At 38.0% G+C, this 22,864-nt stretch overlaps 1 protein-coding gene across 17 annotated transcripts in view; it reads right to left on the bottom strand.

Moving 5' to 3' along the window:
* Nucleotides 1-22,233, bottom strand: part of LOC127378566 (uncharacterized) — a 63,613-nt gene extending 41,380 nt beyond the window's left edge. For 3 of the 17 annotated variants that reach the window (XM_051427487.1, XM_051427498.1, XM_051427500.1), the window contains exon 1: nucleotides 16,059-16,478. In XM_051427487.1, the coding sequence (XP_051283447.1) occupies nucleotides 16,059-16,348 (290 nt within the window). In that variant the 5' untranslated portion in view covers nucleotides 16,349-16,478. The other 14 variants (XM_051427497.1, XM_051427499.1, XM_051427482.1 and 11 more) reach the window with 13 other exon arrangements.
* Nucleotides 22,234-22,864: the final 631 nt, after the last annotated feature.

The following is a 22,864-nucleotide window of genomic DNA, read 5'->3' as shown; positions in this document are numbered from 1 at the left end:
TAAACCTTTACTCTGATCTCCGAGGTCAAATCAGCCTCACAATTAAGAGTGTTTTATATATATATATTATATATATTATATAAGTGTTATATTCTCAGCACTATGGTAATTGCGGAGAAACAGCGTATTTACTTCCGGTTTTCAAAATAAAAGGGAATTAAGAACAGTAACCTACATATAAAATAAAATGTTACATTAAAGTGTTTAATGCGACCATGATTAATAAAAAACATACTTAATATCAAGCATTTTCACTGCACCAATGTGGAGAAATTCAACAATAAAAGTCCATATTTGTTACATTCTCTGTCTGGGAGCTTGATTGACAGCTCTCAGTGAGCATGGTGCATCAACACATGGCTCATTTGAATATTTAAATTAGACATGTGTTGATAGGTCTAACATGAATATGTAACCAATGAAATTACTTATTTTGACACACATTCTTAGCCAATAAGTATTAAACTAACAAGGTAATGTGTCAAAAGGTGGGCCTTTTTTGTTATTTTCTCAAAAGGAGGACAAATGAGTGTCCGGCTTAAGGCTGCGCCTGCAGCTGGACAGGGCATTTAAGAGCCGCACTGTCCGGCCTAAAGCGGACGAATGGCCACCCTAGTAAAGGCTGACTTAACCGCAGTTAATGAGCCTAGAGGCATCTCGTGCTGCGAGATAGTATGTCGTGCTCACAAGAAATGTTTAACTTTTTTTCCCCCATATCCCTTTAGGGGCTCCATATTACGTATGAAAGGACTACTACTAAAGGAATATAAACAACGGAGGAACGGACACAGACTGTACAGAATTTATGATCGCTTCAGAATTTTTTCTGTCTCTGTTGTTTACAGTGCTGGTGAATCTGAATGAACTAACACAAACAATCTGTGTGTGGCTCACAATCACTTCGTATATTTTGACAGTATTATCTAAGTTACATCTTCACTGTCTGAAAATATTTCTTTGTCATAACGTCTAGTGTCATAGGGGGCTGTAATATAGTGGTCAGTGTGACGGTAGCCTCGAGAAAGAACTCTGATAAACATGTTTGTATATTTTCAACAACAAGCACGAGGTAACCAGTTGTTTTAGATCAACCCACAAATAAATGTTACCTGGGTGCTGACGTAATCAATCAATACATGACTGGAAGCAGTGAGACAGAGTCACTCCAGTGGCTCATGGACAAAAGCAATACGCTGGGGAACTGTATCGGTTTTGCTCCAGTAAGATCGAAACCAGCTTGATGCTATTTAAACTTATATTTTCTAGAATGTATTTTTTCTGTGTTTGGCTGTAATGTAGGGCTCACTTATACATTTACTACTGTAGATATGAGACTTGAAAATCACCAGTAATATGTTTGTGAATGTCTGACGAATCTGGTGACAGAGACACATCACAGCTGCAGCACACAACACGCACACACGTACAGCAACCAGTTAGTTTGAACACCAGTTGGGATATAACACGGGCGACCCGGTGGGTTTTAAGAGGTTTTATACATTGAGATCATTTCTATAAAATCCAGACCAGGCCTTTATTGGAGACCTGTGTTTATTTGGGACCCTGTTTTTATTGGAAGTTTTACGGTACATAGTCTAAGTAAAACTGCCATGGAAAATTTACTGACAAAGACAAAAAAACAGCTATTAAAGTTAACTTAAGAAGTTTTAATAGAGACTAGTCTTAAACATAAATAAAAGGTCACTTGAAATATCCTCTCTGAATTCTACTAAGAATTTCTGTGTGGAAATTGTTACCAAGATTTTTCTAAGTGAATATCTCTCCAAGTATCTTAACATATCTATGGTAGCAAAACTATTCAGAAATGTGAGTGGAGAATTGTGTAGCTATGTCTAAATCTGTGTTTGTATAATCAGATCAACAAATGTATTGACATTTGTATATATGTAGAGAAATCTGTAAAAGCAGACAAACATATTAATGACTCAGTCTAACTTTTTACTCCGAGAGCTGGAAATACAGACAATTCATCAGTTACAATTCAGACAAGACTCTCAATTGGCTCTTTTTAGACATGACTTTTGCTAAACTTCTGCTGTGGCAGATCTGCAAATGCATGTGGGGATTTGTCTGTGTGTAGAGAGATTTGTCTGTGTGCCTCAGTAGCTACACAGCCTACAGACCACCAGTCAGCGGTAGCGTGACATTGCTGTGCTGTCTATTGTTTTCCAAGATGAAACTCTAAACGTGCTCCGGTCGGGTTTTTGAGACCGCTCACTAGAAGCAGTATCTGATACTGATAACAGAGTATATTTAAAGCTTTATGTTTATAGTATAGCCTTATCTATTTATTTATTAGTAATTACTATTCTTAACAACATTTCGATTAAGTATTAAAATGCATTAATTATTAAATTAGGAATTGACCACTGTTTTTATTGGCAGGAACAATCTTGTGGGACAAACCATCTAATGTACAGATTATGTTAAATTGAGAGAACATTTGTACAGTCAGATGAAATAGTCTAATTGTATGTGTGTTATTAGCTGTGATAATGTCAAACTATATTAAAATACTGATGAATAATTAATCCACTGACAGACAGAAATCATCTCTTTCAACATTTTGTTCAATTTTAAATTATAGTCAAATAATGTTTTCACAAACTTCCTTTCAATATTATCAGACTTACCTGAGCTGTGAGATATAAGGCAGACACTGTAGGAAACTCCTCACTTCACTCTCTTCATGTGAGCAGTCTGTCAGCTTCACTTGTTTCTTCTCTGATTGGAGTTTCAGCACTTCCAGGAGGATGGAGATCTTTCTCTCTGAGAGGTTTATGGACCAGACTGCAGGAGCTGACTGGAGAACTGACTGTAATGATGGAAGGACACTCAAGCCTGTTTCACAATAATAAGAGTAAAGGTCCAGCAGGAAATCACACCATTTCTCTTTAAGAGGGAATGTTTGATATCTGCACACTGATGATAACAGCTCCAGTATCTTCTCTCCTGTCTGCTGTTCTCTCTCTGCTGCTGCACAGAACAGATTCCCAAAGAACTTGGTTTCTTCATAACGATCTGACGACTGAGGAACAAAACTGAAATAAAGAGAAGGAAACATTTTATGATGATTTGATCTCAGCTGCATAAAACAGCAACACACTACTGATGGGCTGGGCTGTTTAAAATCAAATTAAGTTTCAAGAGTAAAATATATTCACAATAAATAAATATACAGAGTGGAATAACAAAAGTTATTTAAAATCCTGTTGTGCAATGCTTCACCTTGCTCCTGAAATGAAAGTCGTGTAAATTACAGTTGCTACACTACATCTGTCTGTGCTGACACTAAATGATGATTGTTTCTGGTGTCTGAAATCTTAATTTGCTGCTCACTATACAGCTGGATCAATGCTCATCGTGATCAGTACAGTTCAGTCCAGTCTTCAGTTGAAAGGAATATAAATTTAGCATTCCTTGTGTTTTATTTTTTTTAATTGCTGTAAAATTAAACTGAAGAGATGTTACCTAATTTATCTTTGCAAAAGTACTTGATCAAAGTCCTCTCATTGACTCCTCTGGATTATTCACAGTTCAAACATCCTACTCAGTCACTGCTCACTCTCCTACAATCAGGGTAGCCAGTGAATGAGTGTCCCATCCAGTATCCATAACCAATTATATTTGGGGACCAAATATGGTCATGATTCAGTCCTCAAAATGTGAACCACTTCATAAGTGTCTTCAGATGAGTGGTACAGTAAATCCAACACTAACACATTGATGTACTTAGAGGGAGGGATGCACCGACACCACTGTTTTTCAGACCAAAATAAACTGCTGACATTGCTTCTCCTCTGCCAACCTGCTCAACTAACGAGAGGTCACATAACGTGATGCTGCTGTAAAGTGGAATATGTAAAGTAGTACTTTTATGATTACACTTATGAGAACACATCCTGATGGCATGGAGTTACTTTTCAATATTACAAACTAACAGTGAGTTGCTGTAGATGTAAGAACACAATTCCACAAATGTAACTGAAGTCATTTGATGAACAATTAATTTACCTGAGCTGTGAGATATAAGGCAGACACTGTAGGAAACTCCTCACTTCACTCTCTTCATGTGAGCAGCCTGTCAGCTTCACTTGTTTCTTCTCTGATTGGAGTTTCAGCACTTCCAGGAGGATGGAGGTCTTTCTCTCTGAGAGGTTTATGGACCAGACTGCAGGAGCTGACTGGAGAACTGACTGTAATGATGGAAGGACACTCAAGCCTGTTATAGACCAATAAGAGTAAAGGTCCAGCTGGAAATCACACCATTTCTCTCTAAGAGGGATTTTTTATATTTGCACACTGATGATAACAGCTCCAGTATCTTCTCTCCTGTCTGCTGTTCTCTCTCTGCTGCTGCACAGAACAGATTACCAAAGAACTTGGTTTCTTCATAACGATCTGACGACTGAGGAACAAAACTGAAATAAAGAGAAGGAAACATTTTATGATGATTTGATCTCAGCTGCATAAAACAGCAACACACTACTGATGGGCTGTGCTGTATAAAATCAAATTAAACTTTAAAGTTGAAATGAAAGACGTGTAAATTACAGTTGCTACACTACATCTGTCTGTCCTGACACTAAATGATGATAATTTCTTGTGTCTGAAATCTTAATTTGCTGCTCACTATACAGCTAATATTAAGTTAGCATTCCTTGTGTTTTACTTTTTTCCATTGCTTTAAAATTAAACTGAAGAGATGTTACCTAATTTATCTTTGCAAAGGTACTTGTTGAAAGTCCTCTCATTGACTCCTCTGGATTATTCACAGTTCAAACATCATGCTCAGTCACTGCTCACTCTCCTACAATCAGGATAGCCAGCAGGGACGGCTGGTACATATGGACTAACAGGGCTAAGCCCCCCCTATCTTTTACAGTAAAGATGAAAAACTATTTATTAAAAACCTTAGAACATATTGTTGGAATTTTGGTAGAACCTAGAGCAGCAACAGCACCAAAAAGTGACAGAAAAAACCCAGGATATATGAAATATCTTGGGTTTTTTTCTGTGAATGGGCTAAATGTAGTCAGCCAAAGCACAGTAGCGTAAGCGTCCATTTGATTGTGATTGACAGGTGACGTGACACGCCCCCTTCATAAGGCTGACCTTCGACCAATAACAGCGCAGTAGCTACAGTACAGTGACCTTCGACCAATCACAGCGCAGTAGTTACAGTACAGTGACCTTCGACCAATCACAGCGCAGTAGCTACAGTACAGTGACCTTCGACCAATCACAGCGCAGTAGTTACAGTACAGTGACCTTCGACCAATCACAGCGCAGTAGCTACAGTACAGTGACCTTCGACCAATCACAGCGCAGCAGCTACAGTACGGTGACCTTCGACCAATCACAGCACAGTAGTTACAGTGATGCTAGTTCGTAGTAATGGCAGGCATTAGCATGAACATTACTTTCTAATCAATTTTCTTTAAAGTCTTTGGAGGAAAAAATGGAAATACAGAGATTGAGAACACCTCATCAAAAAGGTGTTCAAATAACAGAAAAGGACGAACGACAAAATCGTAATTTTGTGTTCCGTGGTTTCAGCTAACGGACTGGCTAACAGCAAGTGTAGCTAGGAATTCACTTTTCTGTTTCCCATGTTTGCTGTTTGGAGGAGACTTGGTTTGGACCCAACAAGGAATTGTGGATTTAAAACATTTATCCGACAAAGTTAGGAAACATGAATGCAGCACGAGCCACATTGGAAACAGCGTAAAGCTGTCATTGATGGGTAAAGTGAACATCAGCTGTCAGCTTAATGAGAGTCACTGCATCCTGTACAGAGACACAACGAGCTGGTAAAGAAACACAGACATTCACTATCACGGACTGTGGACTGTATTATATTATGTGGGGGACATGAGCTCGCCCTGCGGGGGTCCAATGAATCTCCCACTTCACTCCAGTTCTCTTTTTTACACAGTCAATTAGCTGATCACCTGTCAAACACACAGGTTGCAAAGTACACGTCTAAGACCACAGATTGTCTCAAAACGAGACAGGGCCTGGATCATTTTTCATGCTTCATATCTGAACTGCTGACCACAGATGACAATCAGCCAAATCCAGATGTGGACACAGCTGCAGCCGCTGTAACGCCCGCGCAGGATGCGGCGCTCTGATAATGTCTCAGTAGCCGCACAGTGCTGTGACTTAATGGTCGAGAAGTCAAAGGCTCGCTTTGAGAAAGCCAGGCACTTGTTGTCTTTGCATGTGAACATTACCCAATGATCTTCAGGGAGAAACTGAAAGGTGAGCTGATGGTGAGGTACAGCAGGGTGGAGTCTGACATGGTGATTGACCTGTTTGTGTCGATGTGAGCTGCGTTTTAAATAAGGTATGCCCAAGCTCTGAAACAACTCTCCCTTCTACAAATAATTATTTTTGCTTTGGTTTTATAGATTTATGGTGTTGCAAATTGTTGCTGGTATTTTTCTATAATGTTGTTGTAGCGCAATTGGCATGTGCTGATGTGTACAGAGGAGAGAGAGAGAGAGAGAGAGAGAGAGAGAGAGAGATTTTTCTTTGGCATCAGGTCTTTCTTTTGGGTTTGTCTCCCCAGTGTTGCCGTAGAGCCCTTGCTATAACAAAGTATAAAATGTTGTTGCTGTAACTTGATGTGCTGCTGCTGTGGCTGCTGTGTGACGTATTGATGAGTGTAATGCACTTGTTAGCCCACCCACCCAAAATCTCCACCAGCCGTCACTGGTAGCAAGTGAATGAGTGTCCCATCCAGTATCCATAACCAATTTTATTTGGGTACCAAATATGTTCATGATTCAGTCCTCAAAATGTGAACCACTTCATAAGTGTCTTCAGATGAGTCGTACAGTAAATCCAACACTAACACATTGATGTACTTAGAGGGAGGGATGCACTGACACCACTGTTTTTCAGACCAAAATAAACTGCTGACATTGCTTCTCCTCTGCCAACCTGCTCAACTGACGAGAGGTCACATAACGTGATGCTGCTGTAAAGTGGAATGTGTAAAGTAGTACTTTTATGATTATACTTATGAGTATACATCCTGATGGCATGGAGTTACTTTTCAATATTACAAACTAACAGTGAGTTGCTGTAGATGTAAGAACACAATTCCACAAATGTAACTGAAGTCATGTGATGAACAGTTAATTTACCTGAGCTGTGAGATATAAGGCAGACACTGTAGGAAACTCCTCACTTCACTCTCTTCATGTGAGCAGCCTGTCAGCTTCACTTGTTTCTTCTCTGATTGGAGTTTCAGCACTTCCAGGAGGATGGAGGTATTTCTCTTTGAGAGGTTTATGAACCAGACTGCAGGAACTGACTGGAGAACTGACTGTGATGATGGAAGGACACTCAACCATGTTTTAGTCTCATAGTCCTTCAGGTGGGAGTAAAGATCCAGCAGGAAATCACACTGATATTCCCTCTCATCATCATCATCATATTCATCCATGTCATTAAAAGGGAATGTTTCATATCTGCACACTGATGATAACAACTCCAGTATCTTCTCTCCTGTCTGCTTTTCTCTCTCTGCTGCTGCACAGAACAGATTCCCAAAGAACTTGGCTTTACCTTCAAACCAGTAATAGACACTGTAATGAGAATTGAACATTTTGTTATGATATGATGTCAACAGCAGAAAAAGAGCCATACATTACTGATATGGAGTTTATCTGATAAAAGCCTACAAATACCTGCTAATGAACATCATACAGTGAAATCAAAAACAAGGATTTTAAGGGTTATATGTGGATTTTTACTGAATGAAATTCTTCACTAAATGTTAGTCACTAAATGATGGGATGGTGGGTCTCCTCCTGACTGGCAGGTTGAGTGTCCACTGCTGGTTTGTTTCTGCGCAACACCCGGCACTTTTAAAATGTCTTGACCTCCCAACACTCAGCATCTTTCTTTCCTCGGTTCTCAAAGAATCTATTGTGTTATTTGGTTAGTTCTGTAAAAACATTTGTTGTAAATTCGCTTGAAAATATTGGAGATTTGTGTCAATATTATTATTCTATTTTTCTGGTTTGTATATAGTGGATGTTGTAGAGGTGAACTGACATTCCTTTTGCCCTATTTTATCCTGCTTTTCATGTTAGAGAGTTAGAGTTAGTAAATGTCTTTGGTTTTATTTACTTTCACCTAGGAATTAGCAATCACTAGTTTGGAGAAGTTAGATCTCTGTTTATTGTTTTGGCCTTGGTTCACCCTGAAGTTGGTTTCTAGACCTGCCACAGGGTGGCTGTGGCTCAGAGGAAGAGCGGGTTGTCCACTAATCGGAAGGTTGTTGGTTCGATCCCTGGCTCCTACTGCCACATGTCGAAATATCCTTGAGCAAGATACTGAATCCCAAATTGCTTCCGATGCAGTGAATGGGTATGAATGCGTTAGTTTCTGTTCAATGGATTTTGCCGTGTGTGAAAGGGTGAATGTGGCTAGTAGTGTAAAAGCGCTTTGAGTGGTCGGAAGACTAGAAAGGCGCTGTACAATAACATTTAGTATTTGTTCAACTTTTAGCTCACGATTGTAAAATAAATCACCTCTCTTTAGTGGGAATCCTTTGTTCGGCTTTGTTTTGGGGACCAGGGAGGGGAAAGTCCTTTTTCTTTCTTTTATGATTGTGCTCTTACCCCCCAGACAGGAGTTTGACACCAAAACATTTATTAATCAATGAGCTCCAAAGCCTGAAATACTGGAACACAAGTTTTACCAGCCATCACTGTGTAAAACTCTATGAACCTTCATACAGTACTAGTGGAACTGTAAGAAAGCCTGTGTATCTCTGTTAAAGAGGGCGCCGTCGTGTCTGTTAGTGTCTTCACTCACTGCATGCAGAGCAGAGGAGAAAGTTGAGACACTTTGTTCAGGTTTTTACCTGAATCATTCTGTAAAATTATTACTGACTTCATACAGTTCTAGTGCAACATAAAAAGGATTTCCAGGGTTATCTTTTGTTGAGAAAAACAGCATGTGACCTATAAAACTATGAAGGGTGAACCCCAGGAGCTGCAGCCAAGAGGACAATTGAACTCTGGATCACAGCTAAAACACAATATAATGGATGAAATGTGAAAACAGCAAAGATAAAGTACAAATATACATATTTACATACAAACTGCATTACAAACCATCTTATGTACAATATATTTAATCAAGGATGTGATAATGTATAACATGTTTTTCTACATTTTGTTAATTCAGAAATTATAGACAAAAAACCTTTTGACAAACTTCTTCTTAATATTATCTGACCTACCTGAGATGTGAGATATAAGGCAGACACTGTACGAAACTCCTCACTTCACTTTCTTCATATGAGCAGCCTGTCAGCTCCACTTGTTTCTTCTCTGATTGGAGTTTCAGCACTTCCAGGAGGATGGAGGTCTTTCTCTCTGAGAGGTTTATGAACCAGACTGCAGGAGCTGACTGGAAAACTGACTGCAATAATGGAAGGACATTCAACCCTGTTTCAGTTTCATAGTCCTTCAGGTGAGAGTGCAGATCCAACAGGAAATCACACTGAGATTTCTTGGCATCATAATACATGTATCTGTCATTAAGAGGGAATGTTTCATATCTGCACACTGATGAAAACAGCTCCAGTATCTTCTCTCCTGTCTGCTGTTCTCTCTCTGCTGCTGCACAGAACAGATTCCCAAAGAACTTGGTTTTACCTTCAAACCTTTGAGAGACACTGTAACGAGAATTGAACATTATGTTATGATATGATGTCAACAACAGAAAAAGAGCCATACATTGCTGATATGGAGTTTATCTGATAAAATCCTACAAATACCTGCTTATGAACATCAGACAGTGAAATCTATCAACCTGCTCTGCTCTTCCCCTCATCTTTGACACACACACACACACACACACACACACACACACACACACACACACACACACACACCATGAAAGGACTACTACTAAATGAATATAAATAATGGAGGAACGGACACAGACTGTACAGAATTTATGATCGCTTCAGAGTTTTTTTCCGTCTCTGTGGTTTACAGCACCAGTGAATCTGAATGAACTAACACAAACAATCTGTGTGTGGCTCACAATCGCTTCGTATATTTTGACAGTATTATCTAAGTTACATCTTCACTGTCTGAAAATATTTCTTTGTCATAATGTCTAGTGTCATAGGGGGCGGTAATATAGTGGTCAGTGTGACGGTAGCCTCGAGAAAGAACTCTGATAAACATGTTTGTATATTTTCAACAACGAGCACGAGGTAACCAGTTGTTTTAGATCAACCCACAAATAAATGTTACCTGGGTGCTGACGTAATCAATCAATACATGACTGGAAGCAGTGAAACAGAGTCACTCCAGTGGCTCATGGACAAAAGCAATATGTTGGGGAACTTTATTGGTTTTGCTCCAGTGAGACCGAAAACCAGCTTGATGCTATTTAAACTTATATTTTCTAGAATGTATTTTTTGTGTGTGGCTGTAATGTAGGGCTCACTTATACATCTACTACTGTAGATATGAGACTTGAAAATCACCAGTAATATGTTTGTGAATGTCTGACGAATCTGGTGACAGAGACACATCACAGCTGCAGCACACAACACGCACACACGTACAGCAACCAGTTAGTTTGAACACCAGTTGGGATATAACACGGGCGACCGGGTGGGTTTTAAGAGGTTTTATACATCGAGATCATTTCTATAAAATCTAGACCAGGCCTTTATTGGAGACCTGTGTTTATTGGAAGTTTTACAGTACATAGTCTAAGTAAAACTGCCATGGAAAATTTACTGACAAACACAAAAAACAGCTATTAAAGTTAACTTAAGACGTTTTAATAGAGACTAGTCTTAAACATAAGTAAAAGGTCACTTGAAATATCCTCTGTGAATTTTACTAAGAATTTCTGTGTGGAAATTGTTACTAAGATTTTTCTAAGTAAATATCTCTCCAAGTATCTTACCATATCTATGGTAGCAAACTTATTCACAAATGTGAGTGGAGAATTGTGTAGCTATGTCTAAATATGTGTGTTTGTGTAATCAGATCAACAAATGTATTGAGATTTGTAAATATGTAGAGAAATCTGTAGAAGCAGACAAACATGTTAATGACTAAGTCTAAGTTTTAGATCAGATAGCTGGAAATACAGACAATTCATCGGTTTCAACTCAGACAAGACTCTCAATTGGCTCTTTTTAGACATGACTTTTGTTAAACTTCTGCTGTGGCAGATCTGCAAATGCATGTGGGGATTTGTGTGTGTTTGTAGAGAGATTTGTCAGTCAGATGACATAGTCTAATTGTATGTGTGTTATTAGCTGTGATAATATCAAACTATATTAAAATACTGCTGAATAATGAATCCACTGACAGACAGCAATCATCTCTTTCAAAATTTTGTTCAATTTTAAATTATAGTCAAATAATGTTTTGACAAACTTCCTTTCAATATTATCAGACTTACCTGAGCTGTGAGATATAAGGCAGACACTGTAGGAAACTCCTCACTTCACTCTCTTCAAGTGAGCAGCCTGTCAGCTTCACTTGTTTCTTCTCTGATTGGAGTTTCAGCACTTCCAGGAGGATGGAGGTCTTTCTCTCTGAGAGGTTTATGGACCAGACTGCAGGAGCTGACTGGAGAACTGACTGTAATGATGGAAGGACACTCAAGCCTGTTTCACAACCATAAGAGTAAAGGTCCAGCTGGAAATCCCACCATTTCTCTCTAAGAGGGAATGTTTTATATCTGCACACTGATGATAACAGCTCCAGTATCTTCTCTCCTGTCTGCTGTTCTCTCTCTGCTGCTGCACACAACAGATTCCCAAAGAACTTGGTTTCTTCATAACGATCTGACGACTGAGGAACAAAACTGAAATAAAGAGAAGGAAACATTTTATGATGATTTTATCTCAGCTGCATAAAACAGCAACACACTACTGATGGGCTGTGCTGTATAAAATCAAATTAAGTTTCAAGAGTAAAATATATTCACAATAAATAAATGTACAGAGTGGAATAACAAAAGTTATTTAAAATTCTGTTGTGTAATGCTTCACCTTGCTCCTGAATTAAAAGACGTGTAAATTACAGTTGCTACACTACATCTGTCTGTGCTGACACTAAATGATGATTATTTCTGGTGTCTGAAATCTTAATCTGCTGCTCACTATACAGCTGGATCAATGTTCATTGTGATCAGTAAAGTTCAGTCCAGTCTTCAGTTGAATGGAATATAAATTCAGCATTCCTTGTGTTTTATTTTTTATATCAACCAATTACAATCGGTGACTGATCAATAAGAGCACCCTTTGTTTTATTTTTTAATTGCTGTAAAATTAAACTGAAGAGATGTTACCTAATTTATCTTTGCAAAAGTACTTGATCAAAGTCCTCTCATTGACTCCTCTGGATTATTCACAGTTCAAACATCCTGCTCAGTCACTTCTCACTCTCCTACAATCAGGGTAGCCAGTGAATGAGTGTCCCATCCAGTATCCATAACCAATTATATTTGGGGACCAGATATGTTCATGATACAGTCCTCAAAATGTGAACCACTGATGAGTTGTACAGTAAATCCAACACTAACACATTGATGTACTTAGAGGGAGGGATACACCGACACCACTTTGACCAAAATAAACTGCTGACATTGCTTCTCCTCTGCCAACCTGCTCAACTAAGGAGAGGTCACATAACGTGATGCTGCTGTAAAGTGGAATGTGTAAAGCAGTATTTTTATGATTACACTTATGAGAACATATCCTGATGGCATGGAGTTACTTTTCAATAATACAAACTAACAGTGAGTTGCTGTAGATGTAAGAACACAATTCCACAAATGTAACTGAAGTCATGTGATGAACAATTAATTTACCTGAGCTGTGAGATATAAGGCAGACACTGTAGGAAACTCCTCACTTCACTCTCTTCATGTGAGCAGCCTGTCAGCTTCACTTGTTTCTTCTCTGATTGGAGTTTCAGCACTTCCAGGAGGATGGAGGTATTTCTCTCTGAGAGGTTTATGGACCAGACTGCAGGAGCTGACTGGAGAACTGACTGTAATGATGGAAGGACACTCAAGTCTGTTTTAGTCTCATAGTCCTTCAGGTGGGAGTAAAGATCCAGCAGGAAATCACACTGATATTCCCTCTCATTACCATCATCATATTCATCCATGTCATTAAGAGGGAATGTTTTATATCTGCACACTGATGATAACAGCTCCAGTATCTTCTCTCCTGTCTGCTGTTCTCTCTCTGCTGCTGCACAGAACAGATTCCCAAAGAACTTGGCTTCACCTTCAAACCTCTGAAAGACACTGTAACGAGAATTGAACATTCTGTTATGATATGATGTCAACAACAGAAAAAGAGCCATACATTACTGATATGGAGTTTATCGGATAAAAGCCTACAAATACCTACTAATGAACATCAGACAGTGAAATCTATCAACCTAAAATCCAAGTAACAATAATTTTAAGGGTGTTCCAGTCAGAGTTTTTGAGACTGCTCACTAGAAGCAGTATCAGCCGATACCAATCACAGTATATATTTAAAGCTTTATGTTTATAGTGTAGCCTTTTTTATTTATTATTATTTACTATTCTTAACAACATTCTAGATTAAGTATTATTATTAAATTATGAATTGACCACTGTGTATTGATTGGCAGGAAACATGTTCAACCTGACACAAGTTAAACTGCAGCCTGTTGTTTATTATTGGGAGCAGCTTAGAGTTTAGCAGTTTCCACAGAATGACAGTGGAACTGTGGAGGGTATATTTCTATTTCTATAGGTCATTGATTATTTCACCTTTTTAATTCTATTTAATTATCCACTTTATTTTATGTTTTATTGTTTACTCACAAATACTTGCTTTTTCCTTATCTTAGACCAGCGGCCAGCCCAAGTAAATTTATGTACGTCAAAGACTAAATAACTTTCCTGTGGAATAAAATAAATGCGTCAGCTGATCAGCTCTTCTGATCGGTCTTTATAGAAATCGCAGATTAAACTAATTAGAGCAAATATCAACCAATTACAATCGGTGACTGATCAATAAGAGCACCCTTTGTTTTCATCCATCAAGTGAGATTATTTTTTGCAAGTTCATCCCATATTTTGTAATCATACAGTATATCATGTAAGAGATAATGCCCTACAAGGTGTCTATTATCAGCATTTAATGGACAACGTGGAGGCCAGAACCGTCCAATGTGCAGCGGATCCCACATATACCATGGTCACTTACCATAAACATAAATAAAACTGATCATTATTTTATATTTTAATGCATTTTGCAGTCAAAATCACCTGAGGTCCTTCCTCATACCTGGAAGAATTATTACACCCTGTAAGGTTCTAATGTAATGGAAACATTGTTCACTACTCCGGTAAATAGGATGAACCAAAGATACGACTTGGCTATAGGAGATGTTTCTTATTTTTTATCTTCCACTGAATAAAACAGCATGTCATCTATAAAACTAAACACAGTGACATAACATGCATGTGCACTGATCAATTGAACACATTACCTTCACCTTAAAACGTAAGTACAATTCAATGGAGGTCAGAACCGTCCAATGACCGGAGAGGTTAGATCTCTGTTTGTTTATTGTTTTGGCCTTGGTTCCCCCTGAAGTTGGTTTCTAGTCTTTGTTCCACTTCTATCTCACGATTGTAAAATAAATCACCTCACTTTAGTGGGAATCCTTTGTTCGGCTTTGTTTTGGGGACCAGGGAGGGAAAGTCCTTTTTCTTTCTTTTATGATTGTGCTCTTACCCCCCAGACAGGAGCGTGACACCAAAAACATTTATTAATCAATGAGCTCCAAAGCCTGAAATACTGGAACACAAGTTTTAACAGCCATCACTGTGTAAAACGCTATGAACCTTCATACAGTACTAGTGGAACTGTAAGAAAGCCTGAGTATCTCTGTTCACAAGGGCGCTGTCGTGTCTGTTAGTGTCTTCACGAGACAATTCGGGACACTTTGTTCAGGTTTTTACCTGCTGTTGTCTGTCGAAGAACATAATGTAAGTTATCTTTGTGTTTCTACCGTGTTTTCATTCATCAAGTAAGGTTAGTTTTCACACATTCATTCCCATATTTTGTAATTATCCAGTATATCATATATTGTTATTCTCTTTGTAAATCACACACACACACACACACACACACACACACACACACACACACACACCTATACTCACAATCACTGTCACCCTGGCATCAGCCTGTTTATGTCTGTCTACTGTAATTCCTACAATAAGACTCATTGACCTGAGGATCCTCTCTTCTACCCTGATTCTTTGACTGCAATCAGATCCATATCTGCCGACCCAAACCAATCTCAAGGTCCAAAGGACAACCTTCACTTGTAGTAACAGAATAAGGATTTCTAGTGGTATCACATCCTGATGACGTGGAGTTTGTTTTCAATATTACTAATAAACAACTTGATCAGAATCCTCTCATTCACTGAATCATTAATCGTTCAAACATTCTGCTCAGTTACAGTTAATTTATTGGCTAAAAGCAATTCTTTATCCAGATAATTTATGAACCAATTAGCTCCAAATACTGAAATACTGGACCACACGTTTGTACCTGCATCATTCTGTAAAATTATTACTGACTTCCTACAGTACTAGTGCAACATAAAAGGATTTCCAGGGTTATCTTTTGTTGAATAAAACAGCATGTGACCTATAAAACTATGAATGGTGAACCCCAGGAGCTGCAGCCGAGAGGACAATTGAACTCTGGATCACAGCTAAAACACTATATTATGGATGAAGAGTGAAAACAACAAAGATAAAGTACAAAACATACTGTATTACAAACCATCTTATGTACAATATATCTAATCAAGGATGTGATAATATCAAACTATATTAAAATACTGCTGAATAATTACTGTACTGAGAAACAACATTCATGTTTTTCTACATTTTGTTCATTCATAAATTATAGTCAAACAACCTTTTGACCAATTTTAACTTAATATTATCAGACTTACCTGAGCTGTGAGATATAAGGCAGACACTGTAGGAAACTCCTCGCTTCACTCTCTTCATGTGAGCCGCCTGTCAGCTCCACTTGTTTCTTCTCTGATTGGAGTTTCAGCACTTCCAGGAGGATGGAGGTCTTTCTCTCTGAGAGGTTTATGAACCAGACTGCAGGAGCTGACTGGAAAACTGACTGTAATGATGGAAGGACACTCAACCCTGTTTTAGTCTCATAGTCCTTCAGGTGAGAGTGCAGATCCAACAGGACATCACACTGATGTTTATTGGCTTCATTATACATGTTTCTGTCATTAAGAGGGAATGTTTTATATCTGCACACTGATGATAACAGCTCCAGTATCTTCTCTCCTGTCTGCTGTTCTCTCTCTGCTGCTGCACAGAACAGATTCCCAAAGAACTCGACTTCATCTTCAAACCTCTGAGAGACACTGTAACAAGAATTGAACATTTTGTGATGATATGATGTCAACAACAGAAAAAGAGCCATACATTACTGATATGGAGTTTATCGGATAAAAGCCTACAAATACCTACTAATGAACATCAGACAGTGAAATCTATCAACCTAAAATCCAAGTAACAATAATTTTAAGGGTGTTCCAGTCAGAGTTTTTGAGACTGCTCACTAGAAGCAGTATCAGCCGATACCAATCACAGTATATATTTAAAGCTTTATGTTTATAGTGTAGCCTTTTTTATTTATTATTATTTACTATTCTTAACAACATTCTAGATTAAGTATTATTATTAAATTATGAATTGACCACTGTGTATTGATTGGCAGGAAACATGTTCAACCTGACACAAGTTAAACTGCAGCCTGTTGTTTATTATTGGGAGCAGCTTAGAGTTTAGCAGTTTCCACAGAATGACAGTGGAACTGTGGAGGGTATATTTCTATTTCTATAGGTCATTGATTATTTCACCTTTTTAATTCTATTTAATTATCCACTTTATTTTATGTTTTATTGTTTACTCACAAATACTTGCTTTTTCCTTATCTTAGACCAGCGGCCAGCCCAAGTAAATTTATGTACGTCAAAGACTAAATAACTTTCCTGTGGAATAAAATAAATGCGTCAGCTGATCAGCTCTTCTGATCGGTCTTTATAGAAATCGCAGATTAAACTAATTAGAGCAAATATCAACCAATTACAATCGGTGACTGATCAATAAGAGCACCCTTTGTTTTCATCCATCAAGTGAGATTATTTTTTGCAAGTTCATCCCATATTTTGTAATCATACAGTATATCATGTAAGAGATAATGCCCTACAAGGTGTCTATTATCAGCATTTAATGGACAACGTGGAGGCCAGAACCGTCCAATGTGCAGCGGATCCCACATATACCATGGTCACTTACCATAAACATAAATAAAACTGATCATTATTTTATATTTTAATGCATTTTGCAGTCAAAATCACCTGAGGTCCTTCCTCATACCTGGAAGAATTATTACCACCCTGTAAGGTTCTAATGTAATGGAAACATTGTTCACTACTCCGGTAAATAGGATGAACCAAAGATACGACTTGGCTATAGGAGATGTTTCTTATTTTTATCTTCCACTGAATAAAACAGCATGTCATCTATAAAACTAAACACAGTGACATAACATGCATGTGCACTGATCAATTGAACACATTACCTTCACCTTAAAAAACGTAAGTACAATTCAATGGAGGTCAGAACCGTCCAATGACCGGAGAGGTTAGATCTCTGTTTGTTTATTGTTTTGGCCTTGGTTCCCCCTGAAGTTGGTTTCTAGTCTTTGTTCCACTTCTATCTCACGATTGTAAAATAAATCACCTCACTTTAGTGGGAATCCTTTGTTCGGCTTTGTTTTGGGGACCAGGGAGGGAAAGTCCTTTTTCTTTCTTTTATGATTGTGCTCTTACCCCCCCAGACAGGAGCGTGACACCAAAAACATTTATTAATCAATGAGCTCCAAAGCCTGAAATACTGGAACACAAGTTTTAACAGCCATCACTGTGTAAAACGCTATGAACCTTCATACAGTACTAGTGGAACTGTAAGAAAGCCTGAGTATCTCTGTTCACAAGGGCGCTGTCGTGTCTGTTAGTGTCTTCACGAGACAATTCGGGACACTTTGTTCAGGTTTTTACCTGCTGTTGTCTGTCGAAGAACATAATGTAAGTTATCTTTGTGTTTCTACCGTGTTTTCATTCATCAAGTAAGGTTAGTTTTCACACGTTCATTCTCATATTTTGTAATTATCCAGTATATCATATATTGTTATTCTCTTTGTAAATCACACACACACACACACACACACACACACACACACACACACACACCTATACTCACAATCACTGTCACCCTGGCATCAGCCTGTTTATGTCTGTCTACTGTAATTCCTACAATAAGACTCATTGACCTGAGGATCCTCTCTTCTACCCTGATTCTTTGACTGCTATCAGATCCATATCTGCCGACCCAAACCAATCTCAAGGTCCAAAGGACAACCTTCACTTGTAGTAACAGAATAAGGATTTCTAGTGGTATCACATCCTGATGACGTGGAGTTTGTTTTCAATATTACTAATAAACAACTTGATCAGAATCCTCTCATTCACTGAATCATTAATCGTTCAAACATTCTGCTCAGTTACAGTTAATTTATTGGCTAAAAGCAATTCTTTATCCAGATAATTTATGAACCAATTAGCTCCAAATACTGAAATACTGGACCACACGTTTGTACCTGCATCATTCTGTAAAATTATTACTGACTTCCTACAGTACTAGTGCAACATAAAAAGGATTTCCAGGGTTATCTTTTGTTGAATAAAACAGCATGTGACCTATAAAACTATGAAGGGTGAACCCCAGGAGCTGCAGCCGAGAGGACAATTGAACTCTGGATCACAGCTAAAACACTATATTATGGATGAAGAGTGAAAACAACAAAGATAAAGTACAAAACATACTGCATTACAAACCATCTTATGTACAATATATCTAATCAAGGATGTGATAATATCAAACTATATTAAAATACTGATGAATAATTACTGTACTGAGAAACAACATTCATGTTTTTCTACATTTTGTTCATTCATAAATTATAGTCAAACAACCTTTTGACCAATTTTAACTTAATATTATCAGACTTACCTGAGCTGTGAGATATAAGGCAGACACTGTAGGAAACTCCTCGCTTCACTCTCTTCATGTGAGCCGCCTGTCAGCTCCACTTGTTTCTTCTCTGATTGGAGTTTCAGCACTTCCAGGAGGATGGAGGTCTTTCTCTCTGAGAGGTTTATGAACCAGACTGCAGGAGCTGACTGGAAAACTGACTGTAATGATGGAAGGACACTCAACCCTGTTTTAGTCTCATAGTCCTTCAGGTGAGAGTGCAGATCCAACAGGACATCACACTGATGTTTATTGGCTTCATTATACATGTTTCTGTCTCTAAGAGGGAATGTTTTATATCTGCACACTGATGATAACAGCTCCAGTATCTTCTCTCCTGTCTGCTGTTCTCTCTCTGCTGCTGCACAGAACAGATTCCCAAAGAACTCGACTTCATCTTCAAACCTCTGAGAGACACTGTAACAAGAATTGAACATTTTGTGATGATATGATGTCAACAACAGAAAAGAGCCATGTATTACAGATATGGAGTTTATCTGATAAAAGCCTACAAATACCTGCTAATGAACATCATACAGTGAAATCTATCAACCTCGACTGCTTTCCCCCTCATCTTTGACACCCACACACACACACACACACACACACACACAGACACACACACACACACACACACACACATCATGAAAGGACTACTACTAAAGGAATATAAACAATGGAGGAACGGACACAGACTGTACAGAATTTATGATCGATTCAGAGTTTTTTTCCATCTCTGTTGTTTACAGCGCCGGTGAATCTGAATGAACTAACACAAACAATCTGTGTGTGGCTAACAATCGCTTCGTATATTTTGACAGTATTATCTAAGTTACATCTTCACTGTCTGAAAATATTTCTTTGTCATAATGTCTAGTGTCATAGGGGGCTGTAATATAGTGGTCAGTGTGACGGTAGCCTCGAGAAAGAACTCTGATAAACATATTTGTATATTTTCAACAACGAGCACGAGGTAACCAGTTGTTTTAGATCAACCCCCAAATAAATGTTACCTGGGTGCTGACGTAATCAATCAATACATGACTGGAAGCAGTGAAATAGAGTCACTCCAGTGGCTCATGGACAAAAGCAATACGTTGGGGAACTGTATTGGTTTTGATCCAGTTAAATCAAATCCAGCTTGATGCTATTTAAACTTATATTTTCTAGAATTTATTTTTTGTGTGTGGCTGTAATGTAGGGCTCACTTATACATCTACTACTGTAGATATGAGACTTGAAAATCACCAGTAATATGTTTGTGAATGTCGACGAATCTGGTGACAGAGACACATCACAGCTGCAGCACACAACATGCACACACGTACAGCAACCAGTTAGTTTGAACACCAGTTGGGATATAACACGGGCGACCCGGTGGGTTTTAAGAGGTTTTATACATCGAGATAATTTCTATAAAATCCAGACCAGGCCTTTATTGGAGACCTGTGTTTATTTGGGACCCTGTTTTTATTGGAAGTTTTACAGTACATAGTCTAAGTAAAACTGGCATGGAAAATTTACTGACAAAGACAAAAAACAGCTAGTAAAGTTAACTTAAGAAGTTTTAATAGAGACTAGTCTTAAACATAAATAAAAGGTTACTTTAAATATTCTCTGTGAATTTTAATAAGAATTTCTGTGTGGAAATTGTTACTAAGATTTTTCTAAGTGAATATCTCTCCAAGTATCTTAACACATCTATGGTAGCAAACTATTCACAAATGTGAGTGGAGAATTGTGTAGCTATGTCTAAATGTGTGTGTTTGTGTAATCAGATTAGCAAATGTATTGAGATTTGTAAATATGTAGAGAAATCTGTAAAAGCAGACAAACATATTAATGACTCAGTCTAAGTTTAGATCAGAGAGCTGGAAATACAGACAATTCATCGGTTACAACTCAGACAAGACTCTCAATTGGCTCTTTTTAGACATGACTTTTGTTAAACTTCTGCTGTGGCAGATCTGCAAATGCATGTGGGGATTTGTGTGTGTGTGTAGAGAGATTTGTCTTTGTGCCTCAGTAGCTACACAGCCTACAGACCACCAGTCAGTGGTAGCGTGACATTGCTGTGCTGTCTATTGTTTTCCAAGATGAAACTCTAAAGGTGCTCCGGTCGGGTTTATGAGACCGCTCACCGCTCACTAGAAGCAGTATCTGATACTGATCACAGAGTATATTTAAAGCTTTATGTTTATAGTGTAGCCTTAATTATTTATTTATTATTAATTACTATTCTTAACAACATTGTAGATTAGGTATTAAAATGCATTAATTATTAAATTAGGAATTGACCACTGTTTTATTGGCAGGAACAATCTTATGGGACAAACCATCTAATGTACAGATTATGTTAAATTGAGAGAACATTTGTACAGTCAGATGAAATAGTCTAATTGTATGTGTGTTATTAGCTGTGATAATATCAAACTATATTAAAATACTGCTGAATAATTAATCCACTGAGAGACAGCAATAATTTCTTTCAACATTTTGTTCAATTTTAAATTATAGTCAAATAATGTTTTGACAAACTTCCTTTCAATATTATCAGACTTACCTGAGCTGTGAGATATAAGGCAGACACTGTAGGAAACTCCTCACTTCACTTTCTTCATATGAGCAGCCTGTCAGCTTCACTCGTTTCTTCTCTGATTGGAGTTTCAGCACTTCCAGGAGGATGGAGGGCTTTCTCTCTGAGAGGTTTATGGACCAGACTGCAGTAGCTGACTGGATAACTGACAGTGATGATGGAAGGACACTTAAGCCTGTTTCACAACCATAAGAGTAAAGGTCCAGGAGGAAATCACACCATTTCTCTTTAAGAGGGAATGTTTTATATCTGCACACTGATGATAACAGCTCCAGTATCTTCTCTCCTGTCTGCTGTTCTCTCTCTGCTGCTGCACAGAACAGATTCCCAAAGAACTCAGCTTGACCTGTGACCCTAAACCGGTGGGAGAAACTGGAACAAGAATTGAACATTGACGTTATTAGAAACAGGATAATTGTTGAACATCTAAGTCAAAGTAATAAATACCTAAATAAATAAATAAATCTGGAACTAAACATCAAGCTAACCATAAAAAGTCTAGGTGGGAGCGTTTTTTTATTTTTCAAGCCAATATTTATACAATAGCAGTTTGACATAGATAATATGTGTTTAACATTCACTTCAGCAGCTGCTCTCTCATACATGTTGCTGTGTATTAAGTCTGAATATCTACCCTCTGCCTATCAGCGTGTAGTGAAGAAACTGCCCTTCCAAATCACACACCTTTGTGAAGCAGGTTTTTTCTTTATGTCAGCCACAAAAAAATATTTCTGAATAGAAACAGTGTAGAAAGCACACACAGCTTTTTTTCCATCCAAGTTTATTATCTAGAAACAGGCTCAAATGTCTCACTAAGTCACAAGTAAAACGCTTCACTCCCTCCCCACTTTAACTGTCCAGGGTTCTGACGGTTCTTTTTAATGATACATGTATCACATCTAAAACTGGAGGTCTGATCTGAACATTCAATAATCCCCCCAAAAGAACAATATTCATTTAGCATTAACCATTTTACAAAAGATAAAGAGTTTAAATATGTATATATATAATTATCATCTGCAAAAAAACCAAAGCTAC

Source organism: Dicentrarchus labrax, unplaced genomic scaffold, assembly GCF_905237075.1.
Source record: "Dicentrarchus labrax unplaced genomic scaffold, dlabrax2021, whole genome shotgun sequence".
Classification (NCBI taxonomy): domain Eukaryota; kingdom Metazoa; phylum Chordata; class Actinopteri; family Moronidae; genus Dicentrarchus; species Dicentrarchus labrax.
The sequence above is the reverse complement of the archived record's forward strand: the minus strand, read 5'-3'. Positions and strand labels throughout refer to the sequence as shown.